General features: G+C 39.8%; 1 protein-coding gene across 2 annotated transcripts in view; it reads left to right on the top strand.

Moving 5' to 3' along the window:
* Positions 1 to 17,999, top strand: part of rpn2 (ribophorin II) — a 57,725-nt gene that overhangs the window by 11,189 nt on the left and 28,537 nt on the right. For both annotated transcript variants that reach the window (XM_060836094.1, XM_060836095.1), the window contains exons 2-7: positions 343 to 530; positions 3,023 to 3,118; positions 3,860 to 4,035; positions 9,607 to 9,682; positions 11,835 to 11,969; positions 14,619 to 14,795. In XM_060836094.1, coding sequence (XP_060692077.1) covers positions 343 to 530; positions 3,023 to 3,118; positions 3,860 to 4,035; positions 9,607 to 9,682; positions 11,835 to 11,969; positions 14,619 to 14,795 — 848 coding nt within the window. The remainder of the gene's footprint in view (positions 1 to 342; positions 531 to 3,022; positions 3,119 to 3,859; positions 4,036 to 9,606; positions 9,683 to 11,834; positions 11,970 to 14,618; positions 14,796 to 17,999) is intronic.

Raw genomic sequence — 17,999 nt, forward strand, 5'->3', positions numbered from 1 at the left:
TAATCTAATCTAATCTAAAATGGCCCTCACAACTGCAAATTTCTCTTTTTGTCCAGTTTCACTGTTCAGTTTTTTTAAACTCCTGTCACAAATAGAACACTGAGCAAAACTGAGAGATCTTCACTTGTCAAAAGAATATTTGTCTTCTGTTTTGTTTTGCTGCTGGTGAATGATGTCCACATCAGTCAATTCTGTAAATTCAGGGAAGCCCAGGATATATCTTTACAATGTATTGTTTTTATTGTATGGAACTCAGTTGTTGTTAATGTGCTTCAAGATAATGAATATTACAGATAAGAAAAAACACAGATAACAACTCTTTTTTTTTCCCCCATGTTTCAGGTACAGGGACTCTGCTTACCTTGGCTTTGTTAGCCATTGCACAGGCCGTCACTGTTAAGCACTATTTGTCAGATTCTGACATTGAAAGATTAGCACAAACTTTAAAACAGCCTTATTCTAATTTGGAGAATGCCTATTACACCATAGTTGGTTTGCAAAAGCTTGGGGATCAAGTACCAGATGAACAGGTAAGTAGTAATGAAAAGGAATGTATAACCTAATTTGATTTCACTAGCATGCAATTTATATTTATGCAATATCTTTCAACATTGTAAGTTATCCAAGCCATTGCACAAGAGCATAATAAAATGGATTGACTGTGAACCATACAATGAGACACACACTCAGATGTCCATAGGCTTCATCAAGGAGTTAGGTTTAAAACAACTATCTTAGAGGGAAAGTGGGACAGAAATGTGTAATATAGAAATTCGAGTTTAAATCCGAAAGTACTTGAAGAGGCAGCTAGTAATGGTGAAGTATATAAAACTGAGGTTGTTCGAGGCGGCCAGAATGAGATGCGTATACATATCTCTGAGGGTTATGGGCTGAAGGAGATTAATATAAGGAAGGAATGAGGCCGTGAGCTTGTGAATAAGCGTGAACATTTTGAAATCAATACTTTCGTTGACCAGCAGCCAATGCGGATGAAACATAGGATGAAGTTGTCTAGAGGTAACAAAGGCATAATGAGAGTTTCAGCACTAATGAGGTGAGGTGAGTAAGGTTGGACAGTGTTACAGTGATGTCAGTAGGTAGTCTTATTGGCATGCCAATGTGTTTGGACATTCCTCTGTGGTCAAATATGAACCAATGTAGCAAACAAAGTGGTTTAGCCTCAGGCAGAGGGAGCAATGCAATGGTAATTTGAGAACAGAATTACTAGTGGCGATTGTTATCAATGGCTTTGGTCTTCCATATATTTATTTGAAGGAAATCTTTGTTCATCCAGTTCTGGATATTAAATCAGCAGTCTGATTCTTTAGCAATAGCAGAGGAGGTGCCTCCTCTTGTAATCTTTGCATTGTCTTTGAATCATCTCGACCCTTCCCTATGGATGTGGTTACACCATCTGCAGGTGTGATATCAGCTTTCATGTAAAGACTGATTGCATCCACCTACTTTATCCCTATAGAAACCCTAAATATTTCCACCATCTTGTTTTGCAATTATTGCATGTGTGTATTCTCCCTTTCCCTCTATTTATTTTTATTCATATGTGTTTTCTGTACATTTTACCTGTATGGATAAAGTTGATGCATTAAATGGAGATGTAGTGTGATATTTTGGAACACCAGCGTTATGTTTTGTGTTACAATTCCCAGTTTAAAAGTCAGAATAGTAGGTGACCTGTTGTACCCCAGAACTAGCCAGCAGGTCTAGTGTGTCCATTACAGAATATGCAGCTAGATAAGATATTCTGAAGTTAGCCATTTTCCATCATTGTCCATTGATTTTGAGTATGCCTATTCTGCCCTGTTGCTGCTTCTAACATTGAAGGCTAAGAAACAGATTGCTTGTTTTTAAAGAAATAGAGGGATAACATTTTCTCTAGAGTCATAGGTGTTACTGGCAAAGCATTTATTACCTATCCAAGGAGCCACCTTTTGAACTAATGCAGTGAAGAAACTCTCATGGTGATGTTGAGTGGAGAATTTTCAGATTTTTGACCAAATGACTATGAAAGAATAAAAATATGTGTTCAAGTTGGCAGTATGTGTAGCTTAGAAGTAATGGCACTTCCATGTGCCTGTTGTCCTTGTTCTTCTATGTTGCAGGCTTTGTCAGCTCCAAGTAAAGGTGGCTAGCCAACCCAAGTTACCCCACAAACACTTAGAAAATCTCTTGAAATGAATTGTTGAATTCACATTTGTCTACCACTAGGTGGCTATTGCAGAATCATAATGGGGAAATTTGTCCAGCAGTTGGATAATGAAGTATTGCAGATTCTCTTAGGAATAGGTCATTCAGCCCTTCAAACCTGTTCCACCATTCATTAAGATCATGGCTGATCTGTGGTCTAGCTTGCCTTTGACTCAAATCCCTTAACACCTTCACTTAACAAAAATTTATTTATCTCAGATTTAAAATTCACAACTGATCCAGCATCTACTGCTATTCATGGAAGAGACTTCTAAACATCTACCTCTCTTGAGTGGAGATGTACTTCAAAATATTGTTTGATCTAATATGTTAAGGATTTTCCCATCCTTAAATGTAGTGCCAAATGATGAGAAAAGAGGAAGGTGCCAAAGGTAATGAGAGCTTAAAAGCTTGCTTACATAATTTGTATTTAAGGAAAACTGATTGGCTTCAAGAATAGAACATCTTTTGTGAGGCCATTAGGAATTTTGCCGATCTAGTACCTTTAACAAATCTGGTAAAGTTTTGTGAAAGTAGAGATTTGTGGTTTGTCCATTATTACATTTTAATAATTTTGTTTTGTTTGCTTATCAATGTGAAGATCAGTATTGGAAATTAGTCAGTTATTTGTTTTGCTGCATTACACTCAGCAGAATAGTTTTGGAACGACAGTTTGGAACCACAGTGAATGGATTATTCCATCAGTTTGTTTAAAAAAAAGTGCATAAGCAATTACCACAATTTTTTGTTGTTTCTTGAATAGAAATAATTGTATAACTAGCAGAAGATGATTTCTGGATCTCTTCTTTTCAATCAGGTCGCTTGCAACTTTTTGAAATCACAAGTAGACTCCAGAAATGTTGATTCTCTTTTCTACGCTGCTGAAGCGAGTCAAGCCCTCTCGAATTGTGAAGTAAGTTATGCAGAAAATAACTTACGATGAATTGTTTTATTTTGCTATTATGCTTTGAAAAACATATTGAAACGTTGACGCCCCTTCTCCTCTGCTGCTTGACATGCTGTGCTTTTTCCAGCTCCACTCTTTACCCATGCTCTGCCCCACTCCTGTGGACCCAAGCAAAGTACAGGTTGCAGGACTCTTTCCACAATTGATTTCTGTCATGAAATGGTCATATTTTACTGAAGTGCCTGTATGAAAGCACAGAAGTGGTAGTAATACAGGAAATCTGATGTTTTAAATAGCATTTGTACAAACATGTTTTAAGCGCTTATACAAGTTTGATTAGCTGTATGTATCTGAGAGATTTAATAGTACGTGATAGAAGCTTCATGATGCTAATGCTGCCAGCTTTATATTGAGCTACCTCCATGATATTTCTGTAGCAGCAGAATGTTAGTACAACTCTGTCCAGCATGGACTATTGTCGTATACAGTAGTGTAGTGAAAAGGATGTCACAGTATTCTCTTGTCTGGGACAGCGCTTCAATGGTATTTTTATGTTGAAGTGCAGTCCACAATCTAAAATGCAGCTCGTTTATTTCATAGATGTGTGCACCTATCCTGTTGAGCTGTGGAAAACAATGGTGTTCTATGAGAACTGACAAGTGTAAGAGGTTATAACTATGAATGACAGTGCGACAAGTAGGAACGGCAATTAGCAGTTGCTTACCGTTGTCTCAAATGTATTCACAGATTAAAGTCAGCAATGAAACTCGAGATCTTTTGTTGGCAGCTGTGAGTGATGATTCTTCAATTACCCAGATTTACCATGCAGTTGGAGCTTTGAGTAATCTTGCTCTTCCTGTGGCATCTCGGGATGTTCTTGCAGCCCTTTCTGCTCACCTATCTAAAGATGATGGATCTTTGGGGTAAGGCTTCCCTTTTATTTCAATTATTGGTGAGCTCAAGAAATTTTTCGGAATTGATTAATTTTAAATCTTTATGTAAATCAGTTCTTTTACGAGTCAGTTCTTGGAAATCATACTAGTATGTAATCAAGAGTCTGTATGTTTTTAACTACATTGAAATAATGGGCACCGTGGGCGGCACGGTGGCACAGTGGTTAGCACTGCTGCCTCACAGCGCCTGAGACCCGGGTTCAATTCCCGACTCAGGCGACTGACTGTGTGGAGTTTGCACGTTCTCCCCGTGTCTGCGTGGGTTTCCTCCGGGTGCTCCGGTTTCCTCCCACAGTCACAAAGATGTGCGGGTCAGGTGAATTGGCCATGCTAAATTGCCCGTAGTGTTAGGTAAGGGGTAAATGTAGGGGTATGGGTGGGTTGCGCTTTGGCGGGTCGGTGTGGACTTGTTGGGCCGAAGGGCCTGTTTCCACACTGTAAGTAATCTAATCTAATCTAATATGTGCACGTGTTAAAAACAACAATGTTCTTAATACCTAGGTAACCGTAGAGTCACATCAGAGGTTTTGCACAGTATGATTGTAATGAAGGTGAAATGTGGACTTGAAAGTATAGAGGGACAGAGGTCTGTGGCCCTGACCCCAGGCAATTGAATTCCTGAAGCCGAGGCAATTCAGCTATAATTGTATTTTTATAATCCCTGGTTTGTCCTGGGAGTGGATTATTAAATACTGTTGTCTTATTGGTCAATAGTCCAAAATTAGATCAGTGAGGTCTGTTAATAGGGTGTTGAAATAAATGTAGCTGAATAAAAATACATCGATTAAACTTTATATACGTAGAACATAGAACAATATAGCACAGAACAGGCCCTTCGGCCCACGATGTTGTGCCGAACGTTTATCCTAGCTTAAGCACCTATCCATGTACCTATCCAATTGCTGCTTAAAGGTCACTAACGATTCTGACTCTGCCACTCCCACAGGCAGCGCATTCCATGTTCCCACCACACTCTGGGTAAAGAACCTACCCCTGACATCCCCCCCCATACCTTCCACCCTTCACCTTAAAGTTATGTCCCCTTGTAACACTCTGTTGTACCTGGGGAAAATGTCTCTGACTGTCTACTCTATCTATTCCCCTGATCATCTTATAAACCTCTATCAAGTCACCCCTCATCCTTTGCCATTCCAATGAGAAAAGGCCTAGCGCACTCAACCTATCCTCGTACGACCTATTCTCCATTCCAGGCAACATCCTGGTAAATCTCCTCTGCACCCTCTCCAAAGCTTCCACATCTTTCCTAAAGTGAGGCGACCAGAACTGTACATAGTACTCCAAATGTGGCCTTACCAAGGTCCTGTACAGCTGCAACATCACCTCACGACTCTTGAATTCAATCCCTCTGCTAATGAACGCTAATACACCATAGGCCTTCTTACAAGCTCTATCCACCTGAGTGGCAACTTTCAAAGAGCTATGAACATAGACCCCAAGATCCCTCTGCTCCTCCACCTTACTAAGAACCCTACCGTTAACCCTGTATTCTGCATTCTTATTTGTCCTTTCAAAGTGGATAACCTCACACTTGACAGGGTTGAACTCCATCTGCCACTCCTCAGCCCAGCTCTGCATCATATTAAGTCTCTTTGCAGCCGACAACAGCCCTCCTCACTATCCACAACTCCACCAATCTTCGTATCATCTGCAAATTTACTGACCCACCCTTCGACTCCCTCTTCCAAGTCATTAATAAAAATTACAAACAGCAGAGGACCCAGAACTGATCCCTGCAGAACTCCACTTGTAACTGGACTCCAGGCTGAATATTTACCATCTACCACCACTCTCTGACTTCGACCGGTTAGCCAGTTCTCTATCCAACTGGCCAAATTTCCCACTATCCCATGCCTCCTGACTTTCCGCATAAGCCTACCATGGGGAATCTTCTCAATGCCTTACTAAAATCCATGTACACTACATCCATTGCTCTATCCTCATCCACATGCTTGGTCACCTCCTGAAAGAATTCAATAAGACTTGAAAGGCAAGACCTACCCCTCACAAATGCTAGCTGTCCCTAGTCAAGCAGTGCCTTTCCAGGTACTCATAGATCTTATCCCTCAGTACCCTTTCCATTACTTTGCCTACCACCAAAGTAAGACTAACCGACCTGTAATTCCCTGGGTTATTCCTATTCCCTTTTTTGAATAGGGGCACAACATTCGCCACTCTCCAGTCGCCTGGTACCACCCCCCGTTGAAAGTGAAGACGAAAAGATTATTGCCAATGGCTCTGCAATTTCCTCTCTTGCTTCCCACATAATCCTAGAATATATCCTGTCAGGCCCGGGTGACTTGTCTATCCTCAAATTTTTCAAAATGCCCAACATATCTTCCTTCCTAACAAGTATCTCCTCTAGCTTACCAGTCCGTTTCATACTCTCCTCTTCAACAATACGGTCCCTCTCCTTTGTAAATACTGAAGAAAAGTACTCATTCAAGACCCCTCCTATCTCTTCCGACTCAATACACAGTCTCCCACTACTGTCCTAGATCGGACCTGCCCTCATTCTCGTCATTCTCATGTTTCTCACTTACGCGTAAAAGGCCTTGGGGTTATCCTTGATCCTACCCGCCAAAGATTTTTCATGCCCTCTCTTAACTCTCCTAATCCCTTTTTTCAGCTCCTTCCTGGCTATCCTGTATCCCTCCAACGCTCTGTCTGAACCTTGTTTCCTCAACCTTATGCCTCCTTCCTCTTTACAAGACATTCAACCTCCCTTGTCAACCAAGGTTCCCTCACACGACCATCTCTTTCCTTTCTGACAGTTACATACATATCAAGGACATGTCATATCTGTTCCTTGAAAAAGTTCCACATTTCAACGACATCCTTCCCTCACAGCCTATGCTCCCAACTTATACTCCTCAGATCCTGTGTTGCAGTATCGTATTTACCCTTCCCCCAATTGTAAAACCTACCCTGTTGCATGCACCTATCTCTCTCCATAACCAAGGTGAAAGTCACAGAATTGTGGTCACCATCACCAAAATGCTCACCCACTAACAAGCCCATCACTTGTCCTGGTTCGTTACCAAATACCAAATCCAATATGGCCTCCCCTCTGGTCGAACAATCTACATACTCGGTTAGAAAAGCTTCCTGGACACATGCAACAAACACCACCCCGTCCAATCTACTTGATCTAAAGAGCTTCCAATCAATATTTGGGAAGTTGAAATCGCCCATGACTACTACCCAGTGACTTCTGCACCTTTCCAAAATCTGTTTCCCAATCTGTTTCTCCACATCTCCGCTGCTATTGGGGGGCCTATAGTAAACACCCAACAAGGTGACTGCTCCTTTCCTATTTCTGACTTCAGCCCATACTACTTCCAAAGGCAGATCCCCTCAAACTGCCTTTCTGCAACCGTTATACCATTTCTAATTAGCAACGCCATCCCCTCTCCTTTTTTACCACCCTCCCTAATCTTACTGAAACATCTGTAACCAGGAACCTCCAACAACCATTCCTGTCCCTCTTCTATCCATGTTTCCGTGATGGCCACAACATCGTAGTCCCAAGTACCAATCCACGCCTTAAGTTCACCCACCTTATTTCTGGTATTCCTTGCGTTGAAGTATACACACTTGAACCCATCTCTGTATCCGCAAGTAGTCCCTGTCAGTGCTACCTTCTCCACAGCCTCCCTACATTCTTGGACATCCTGAAAAACAGTTAACCTACTAGCTGGACTACAAGTCCGGATCCCATCCCCCTGCCAAATTAGTTTAAACTCCCCCTGAAGAGTGCTAGCAAACCTACCTCCCAGGATATTGGTGCCCTTCTGGTTCAGGTGCAACCCGTCCTGCTTGTACAGGTCCCACCTTCCCCAGAATGCAGTCCAATTGTCCAAATACCTGAAGCCCTCCCTCCTACACCATCCTTGCAGCCGTGTGTTCAACTGCACTCTCTCCCTATTCCTTGCCTCACTGTCAAGTGGCACCGGCAACAACCCAGAGATGACGACTCTGTCCGTCCTAGCTTTTAGCTTCCAGCCTAACTCCGAGCTCCTGGATGACCTCCCCACCCCTCTTCCTACCTATGACGTTGGTGCCAATGTGCACCACGACTTCTGGCTGCACACCCTCACCCTTAAGGATTCAGAAGACCCGGTCCGAGACGTCTCGGACCCTGGCACCCGGGAGGCAACAAACCATCCGAGAGTCTCGTCCATGTCCACAGAACCGCCTGTCTGTCCCTCTAACTATAGACATAACTATATACATCTCCTAACACCCGGTGGTGTATAAAGATGAATGTTAGACATTCCTGTTCTTTTGCATCAGACTAAGCCCCCTCAAAATACCTTAAGATAACAGAGACCCTAACTTTTTCTTATTTTACATTATGGAAACAGGCCCTTCGGCCCAACAAGTCCACAATGACCCTTCCAAGAGTAACTCACTCAGACCCATTCCCCTGACTAATGCACCAACCCACACATCCTGACACTATAGGCAATTTTGGTGTATACAAGTCACCTAACCTGCACATCTTTGGACTGTGGGAAGAAACCGGAGCACCCGCAGCAAACCCACTCAGACATGGGGAGAACGTGCAAACTCCACACAAATAGTCACCCAAGGCTGGAATCGAACTTAGGTCCCTGGTGCTGTGAGGCAGCAGTGCTAGCCACTGTGCTGCCTTAAATGTTAATGTGCATTCCAGATGCAATTAGATTAGTCAAACTAGTTGATTTTAAGCAAATCGCACTTTGTATTTTAACTGTAGTGTAAAAATAGTCAAAAGAAAAGAATTGACTTAACTGTTACTATTTTGTTAAGCATTTTGATAGAGTATGTTAACAAATTAACTGTTCCAGTGCAGTAACATCCCATTAATGCACCCTTGGCAAAGGCAGATTCAGTAAAATAGATTGTCTCACCTGCAATTTTAGCAGAAAGCGAAAACTAAAAATCCTGGTTCTGTGGGAGCAGTCACACATTTAAAAAGAAACAGAGAAATTACGTGTCTTAAAGCCATAATATTGTAAACTTCATTTGGGAATATTGATCAGAGGTTGCAACAGTAATTGAAATTAGAGAAAGTTGTGCTATGTTTTACTTAGCTGCTAAGTAATAAAGGTATCTGAGAAGGATGGAAAACGTCTTTTTGTTGAAAGGGACAGTACAAAAAGTACAAAACCAAATCATAATTTTGTGATCTCAACCGGAGTCTCAATAAAATGAGTAACCTCAGATCATTCCAATCTTTTGATTTTACAGAAATAATGAGATTACAGATACTCGATGTTAGTATAATCTGATTATTCTGGTTTTCTTTTACCAGTACATTTGATATAAGATTGTCGGGCCATTAAATGAAACTACTTCTGATCACCTCTTTGATGTGAGATTGCAAATATATAAATAGACATTTCTGGTTACATTTGCCATGGTAACAATCTAATGAAAATGGTTAGGGATGCTGGCTATAATAAAGTAAAATTAACATGTATAGGAAAATGGACCTCTTACAATTAACATCCCTGAATGTGGTGGTATTTCTTACAGAATTATCCATGCATTGTTTGCTGCTTCTTACCTATCTCAGCAGGCTGATCTAAGGAGCATTCTGGAAGAGATTGAGGTATGTACCTTTGTTTCAATGCTGGATTGAGGAAAAATAAGGTTGTCATTGGTGACGAGGGGGATTGCAGTTAGGTTTTAGAAAAATTGTTTGTTTTAGAATGAAACATTCCTGCTTGCAGTATTGATGGGATCAATGATTAACTTTCATCTGCAAACATTAGAGCAGAGATTGCGCATACAAATTCTAAAGCAATTATCATATTACTTGTATGCACAAGTGTGAACCTCTGACCATTTGGATAAAGGTAATTCACAAATTTTGAGTTTTTATAATTGATGTCTTTTATTTGGGCAGAGATAACTTTGGTTTTGTTTCAAAAGTATTATACTTCTTGGACAAAGAGTTGCACGTTCCTGTGAACTTCGGAAATTACTTTATATTCAATATTACAAATTCCAAAGCAAGTTTCTCTCTTTTTAAATGTAACTAAATTTATAAATTTGATCAGTATGACAACTGTGTGCTTCACCTAAGGCAGAATTTATGGCATGCTGTCATTATTATACCCTTGTGTATAGCGCATTGAGTAGTTTTCCCTTTCGAGTAATCATGTCCGAGAGGCTCCCGTGACCCAAGATAAATTCCAAATTGTTGTCGCCTTACTTTTCTTAAATATATGTTGTAGTTGTATTGATGGGAAAACAGACTAGTGGAGCTCCCTTAGCACAAGGTAATCGAGGCTCTTTACTTTAAAACTGAAAATTGGCTTAAATGATTCGCAGGTTGGAGTGGATCATTTTAGGCTTTACTGTTCATAGTCCACTATAACCTACTTGAACATTTTTAAAAATAGATTGAGGTTCAGGTTGTATCCTTCACAAAGGACTGGGAAGCAGAGTGATGTCAAAGTAGCTGGTTCAGTTCCCACACCAGATGAGGTTACCATGACCGTCTGGCCGCCTTGACCCCTCCCAAAAGAGAGAATTGGTATGATGTCAGTTGGATTAAGCTCACCACCAGTCACCTCTCTAAATGAAGAGGTATCTCTCAGATGTCAAATAGTATGGAATTGAGATTAAACATTTTTCATTATACTGTCAAAGATCAAACGTTTTGTGATAAATTCCTTTGTAAACGTGTTTGCTATTTAGTATTTCTTGGATTCCTGGATTTGTTTTACCTTTTTAACCTATTTTTCTTTTGATTTCAGACTTGTAGATCAACTTTGTTTTCCCATGTTCTGATACCTAGATAAAATTAATAACTGTCCCGGAAATAACACTTTTTTATTAGACCCAGTGAGGCACTGATATGATTATCTTGTTTTCAAAAGATAGGAAAATAATGCTATTCTAGACTTTGTTTAAGGCTGTTGTTGCCAGGCAAATCCATTTACTGCTGCAAAACAAGCAATCGTACATTTTACAGCAGTTGTTAAAATTGTTCAAGTCTAACTAAAAAATTGTGGCAAACACTTCACTAAACTATGCTCAGATTAATTTTCTTACTTATTTAGTTCTTCATGGTTACTAAATATGGAAGTATCTGACTTAACTAGCTTTCTGTACACGAGGGAAAATAATTTCACTAGAAAACGCAGTCAAATAAATAGCTTTGAAAGAACTATCAGGATCTTTAGAATGCAACTAGTTTAAAGGCAGCTATTTATCAAATAGATAGTACCCTGCTAACAAATTGTTATTATCTCTGTCAATGACTAATAGATGTGGATTGCATTGCATTGCATTGTTTCTTGTTTAGATATTTTCCATTTATTCTGTGCTCTGCTCCTTATCCTCTGCTTACCTCTCACTGAAATCCATGGCATGCCAGGTTAAGATAAACAATATTGTCTTTAATGCTGCAAATGTTGATGTGACTTTCACCCTTAGCAGAGTGATGAATAGAATAGTAGCAGAGTACTCGAGCAATCTTACCATCCCTAATGAAAAAAAGTATTTAGAATTGTGACTATGAAGTTAAGTAGAAAATTGATTATTGTCATTACAAATATTGAACATAACATTTGGAGAAGCAGAATTCAGAAGTTATGGAAGCCTCACAGTTCCTCTATGAAGTCTTTTTGGTTTTAAACAACATAAAGATGTACCACACCAAAAACACTCTTTGATGTAAACAATAACATAAGTTCAAATTTTCTTTATTTTAGGGAAAAAAACCTCTTGTTGTTAACTTTATTTTTTTTAAGGATCTGGTTGCACGTCTTGATGATTTGGGAGGTATTTATCTTCAATTCGAAGAAGGATTAGAAACAACTGCTTTGTTTGTGAGTGCAGCATATAAACTTTCTGACCATGCTGGAATGGAGCCAGCAATCAAAGAGGTGAGCACAGTGAAACTGAAGGAATTAGTTATGTTGTAGAGCTAATATTCAGTGTACTTAAAAGGAAAAATCTTAAGTGGTGTTATTTTTATAATTGTATGCTCAAGCGTGCACATACATAATTTGTGGCGATTCTATGCTAGCAGAAGGAACATCTTAATACATCTAGGCTTTTAGAATATTTTGTTTAAGCCACTTTACATGGGGACCAAAATATGGTGCCTCCTGCTTCATGGTAGATCAGTCACAATTGTATTACCTTTTGTTTTTCCTGCACAGTATGACAAAACCTGATTAGACAGCCTTGGCAGTCCAATAACGTTTCAGCCTTTGAAACAGACACCCAAAGGTACAGGTCCCGCTCCAGAGCCCAGTGTTGTGTATGGTTTTCCAAACTGGGTCAGACTGAGATTTTATGCAGATTTATAATTTCCACTACAGACATGTTCAGGCTTTGCGCCCAATTGATTTGATTTGTTACTGCCACCTGTACCAAGATACAGTGAAACGTGTTGTTTTGCATGCTTCACAGGCTACAAATGTAACACAATCAGAATGCAAAATACAGTGCATGGTGACAGAGATGATGCAGAGAGAGAGATCTATACTAATATTTAAGAGGTCCATTCAGAGGTCTGACAACAATGTAGAAGAAGCTGTTCTTGAATCTGTTTGTAGGTGTATTCAAACTTTTATATCTTCTGTTTGACAGAAGAGGATGGAAGAGATGGGATGGGAGGTGTCTTTGGTGATGTTGGTTGCTTTACTGATCCTGCCTGAAGTGTAGATGAAGTCAGTGGATGAGAGGCTGGTTTGCATGATAGACTGTGTTATGTTCCAAACTCTAGTTTCTTGTGGTCTTGGGACGAACCATACCATGCTGAGACGAATCCAAATAGGGTGCTTTACATGGTGCATCTATAAAAATGTGTAAGAGTCTTATGGGCATACCAAATTTTCTTAGCCTTCTGAGGAAGTAGAGGCGATGTTGTTTGTTCTTAATGGTTGTGTTGACATGGGTGGATAAGGGCAGATTGTTGGTAATCATGACTCCCAGGACCTTAGCGCTTTTGACCATCTCCACCGCCGCACCATTGTTGTAGATAGGGGCATGCCTTTGCTGTTGGAGAGATTGTTGCCTTTAGACCATACCGCTAAGCATTCTATCTCCTTACTGTTCTCTGTCTCATCATTGTTTGAGATCCGAACTACAGCAGTGGTGTCATCAAAGAACTTGTAAATGGAATTGGGGCAGAATTTGATCTCAGTCCTGTGTATACAAAGAGTATATTAGGGGCTGAGTATGCAGCCTTGAGGGGCACTGCTGTTGAGGATTATCATGGAGGTGTTATTGCCTGTTCTTACTGACTGCATTCTGTTGGTCAGGAAGTCGAGAATCCACTTAGAGTAGGAAGCAGAGACCGAGGTCTCAGAGTTTGAAGATGAATTTGTTTGGAATTATGGTGTTGAAGGTAGAGCTGTAGTCAATTAGTAAGAGCCTGACATAGGTATCCTTGTTGTCCAGATCTTCCAGGGATGAATGTAGGGCCAGGGAAATGGGGTCTGCCATGGACATTTTGCATCAGTAGGCAAATTGCAAGGGATCGTCAAAATCTGGGAGGCTGGAGCTGATGTGAGCCATGACCTGCCACTTAAAACAATCCATAATTATGGACCTCATTGCAGGTGGTAGTCATTAAGAAATGCTGCATGATGTTTCTTTGGCACTGGGGCGATGGAGGTCTTCTTGAAGCAGGTGGGAACTTAAGATCATAGTAAGGAATAGTTGAAAATGTCTACAAATACTCCCCTGTTCCTAGCTGGTCCTTGCAGGATCTGAGTGCATGGCTGGAGACTCATGGGCCAGTGGCTTTCCATGCGTTCACCTTTAAGGCCAATCTAATGTCAGCACCAGTGACCAAAGGTACAGATGAACATAGTGACATGTGACATCAATTCACAACCTTTCTGTTCAAAGCAAGTATCGAATGCATTGAGCTCTTTGGGTAGGGTTGACCTGTTGCCTGCAATTCGATTTGACTTTGCTTTGTAGTCCATATGTCGTGTAAGCCTTGCCACAAACGATGGGTGTCCATGTAGTGAGTCTGAGCCTCAAGCTTAGTTTAGTATTGCCTCTTGGTGTCCTGATGGCCTTGCAAACGTAGTACCTGAATTTCATGACTTGAACACCTCAGACCTGGACTTCACTAGGGAGTGGATCTCAGTTCACCCATTTTCCCCCTTGCTTTTTACAGGAGCACAAGAGCTTAGACTGGATACTTGACCATGGCACTGAGATTGTTTTAATTTTCTTGATGAACTTTACAATACAGAAGTGCTATGGACAGTCATTCAATCAAAAGAATTCCAATATTTAGTTATGTCACTTCATTAATCTGTGATAGAACATTGTGCACAATATGTATTCTTGGTATTTTAACTAGGATAACTGTCTTCAATTGTTCCTTATATGAAATAATGCTTTGATTGATATGCATACCATGTAAAAGATATGAAAGAAAAATAAATCTAATATTCAATCTGTTAAGTAAAAAATGGACCTCTGGAATATCGCGGTATTATATTGTTATCAGTTAGTTTTATTCCTGTCAGTAAATCTGCAAAATTTAGCTTTTCTTTTACTTTCAGGATCAAGTCATTCAACTTGTTAATGCTATATTCAGTAAGAAACATTTTACCACATTGTCCGAGGCTTTCAGCATTGCCAGTGCTGCAGCGGCTTTGTCCCATAATCAGTACCATATTCCAGTCATTGTCGTAGCTGAAGGAATTGCTTCTGTTTCGCATAAGAAGCCCAACCTAAAGGTAACTTCTGCCCATTTGTGCTTAGTTCAACTTCTGTAACAAAAGTAACTTGATTGTCAAAACTGAGAAACTTTTTCCTCTTACTGATGTGATAAGAATTTGAACCTACTTTTGGTCCCTTCTCTGATTCAATGACTTCAATTGCTGCCTTAAGTAAACTGAGCATGTTAAGAGTTGATTCTTGTTGACCAAACTGATGTGAATTGTGGAAGGGTGCAACAATAATATCCCTTGAAAACTTGGAAGCAGATATTTTTTGTTGGTTGCGAATATATCTTCAGTTCCTTTGGAGGTGAACCAAACTAACATGGTGAATGAGATAAAACAGCTTAAACTTTCTTATGTGAATATTAGGTTAAAGTATGTGCTATGTTTATAAGAACAGGAATATATGTTATGTAATGTAAAATCAAATGTAGTCATGTGTCACTTAAAGATGGAGTTAATAAATGGATACTGGGTCCTGGAATCCAGTATTGCAGAGATAAGAAATTATGACAGCATTGTGGGAAAATATGAATCTCAGCAGCTGCTTGTCAATCTGCTCTTTTCACACTTGCTTTCCCCTACCCCCTCACTGCCTCTATATACTGACTACCCTCCTGTTTCCATCACCCATTTCTTTTTCCAAAGACTATAATATTCTGGAACTCCATCCACTCTCCCCTCAACAGTGAATGGCAAGGGAACTAGAGAACTTGATTCTTGCTGTTTGTACGCAATCATTTAATTTTAAAAATTTTTTTAAAATGTAATAATTTATGACAGGGAATTTTTTTTGCCTCTTTTCTCTTTCCTTACATTTGATTTCTCTTTGTCTTACTTTTTCTTTTAAAAATCTGTTTTTATCTTCCATTTAATAAACTTCCTAAAATTTGTATCAAAGATAACGTATGCAAAATCAATACAAGTTGTCCTTCCTTAATCCAGCAGCCCTTTTGAGCTAGTTCTTTAGGATTGTCACATATTAGGATCAAAGCAATTCTAAATCAATCAAAAGCAAGTCATTCACGTGAGTTCCATAGTCATTGACTGAAGTCGTTATGAAGCTTTTTAAGCCATCAGAAATCTCAAGTACGTTCGATGCACAAACCCTTTATTCTCACAATTGAGTAAAAATTTATCTTGACCTGTATCAATCACATGCCTAATGGAATGATTTTTCAATTGGACACCAAAAACATGATTTAGGATATCCTAATTAGTCAAAGTGTAACTAAAGTAATACAAGATAGATGCAGATACTGTGGATGCCATTACTGAAAACTGGGAGTACTGCAGATGCCAGATTACACATGTTGCCCGACCAGAGAGCAGAGATTTAAGGAAGTACAACCTGCATAATGCTTTCTCATTTTCACAAAGCCCTGAAATCTGTAAATTGAGGTTTTTTTCTCCAACAGTTTGCTTTTCTAAAATCAATTGAACAAAACCTAGCAGAAGTTAAAGAAAAATATTTCAACAGTTAAGCTGACTTAGCAGATGCTACATACAAAATTTAATTCAGCTCATTGAGTGATCTAAATGGGTGGGGAACTGTGAAGTGTAAGCTCAGGAGGACAAGTGGCTATAGAGTACCTGAAGGTAACTTTTAGATTAGATTAGATTAGATTAGATTACTTACAGTGTGGAAACAGGCCCTTCGGCCCAACAAGTCCACACCAACTGCCAAAGCGCAACCCACCCATACCCCTACATTTACCCCCTACCTAACACTACAGGCAATTTAGCATGGCCAATTCACCTGACCCGCACATCTTTGGGATGTGGGAGGAAACCAGAGCACCCGGAGGAAACCCACGCAGACACGGGGAGAACGTGCAAACTCCACACAGTCAGTCGCACACTCTACGCCTTTTGTTTTGGTGAGGTTCAAAGGCAGTTCAGGATTGGTGACAGATGGTGGCTTGCTGGAAATACCCACATCCCATTCCAAGACTAAATAGTTTAAAAGTGACAGAAGTCTGTGATCTTTTAATGTTCAGATTAACATGAGAAAACATAGCAAAACATCACCTAAAGCCATGGCAGGAAATCATGCCAGTTAACTTGACATTTTTTAGAGTAGGCAACTCTTCGGAAGAGTTTCTTTTGGTTCCCTTGGTCATATAGAATTTCAGCATATCATATAACATTCAGATAAAAGCAAATAGATGTTTTCAAAGGTTGTTACTTTGTAGACTTACTGAAACTGAAAGAAAACTACAAAAGAAGGTCCAATTTTAGCACGACACATGCACTGAAAAAATGTTGACTATTCCTTTGCCTCATGAAATAGGAGCAATTTATTAGAATTAATTCTGGCTCACCATCTCCTCTAATTTTGGAGCCACATTGGTGACAAGGGAGGGACTGATATCTGGTTTTGGTCCTAATACAGGTTAAAAGAGCATGTGAAGCTTATGTAAAGTGTATCTGAAAAGAAGTGATGTTCATCTGGTACTATACTGTTATTATTTTAATCCAATTTTAAATAAGATGTGAATGCATCTGGCTACATGACTTGCCATTTAAATGTTTGGTATTTTCAACATAATGCAATTATTGTATAATTTCTGTCACTGGGGAAGCAGTGCACTTTACACTTATTCAGATCACTGAACAAAATTGATAGCTACTTTATGGAGTGTTAAATTAGAGAAAAAAATTATATGGTGTACATCTGGTCTTGGTATTTAAAATCAAATTATGGGAAGTTTACTTGGAGCCAAATAACGTTTCATGGTGAAAATGATGATGATTAGGTTTTAGTTTGGGTTACAACTGAAGCAAGTTTGTTAACAAAGCCGTTTGTATTTGTTTTGTTTTGGAGCCATTTTGGTGCCTGAATATTTTTTGTTTACAGGATTATGTCAACAATTGGTGTTTAGGGAAACCATTTTTGACACAATTCTAAATATAATGTTGAGCTAATTGGACATAGGATTCAGCGTCCCTTTTGGGAAGGAAACTGTCATTCTTACCGACTCTGCTTAGAGACAAACAACTGCAGATGCCGGAATCCAAAGTAGACAGGCAGGAGGTTGGAAGAACACAGCAAGCCAGGCAGCAACAGGAGGTGGGGAAGTCGAAGTTTCTGGTGTAACCCTTCTTCAGGACTGGGAGTGGGTGTGGGAGGAGCTGCAGATAAAGGTGGAGGTGGGGGCAGGGTGATGAAGTGGAGATAGGTGCAGACAAGTAGAGAGTACGACCTGGTTTGTGAAT

This window comes from Hemiscyllium ocellatum, chromosome 15, assembly GCF_020745735.1.
Source record: "Hemiscyllium ocellatum isolate sHemOce1 chromosome 15, sHemOce1.pat.X.cur, whole genome shotgun sequence".
Taxonomy (NCBI): Eukaryota; Metazoa; Chordata; class Chondrichthyes; order Orectolobiformes; family Hemiscylliidae; genus Hemiscyllium; species Hemiscyllium ocellatum.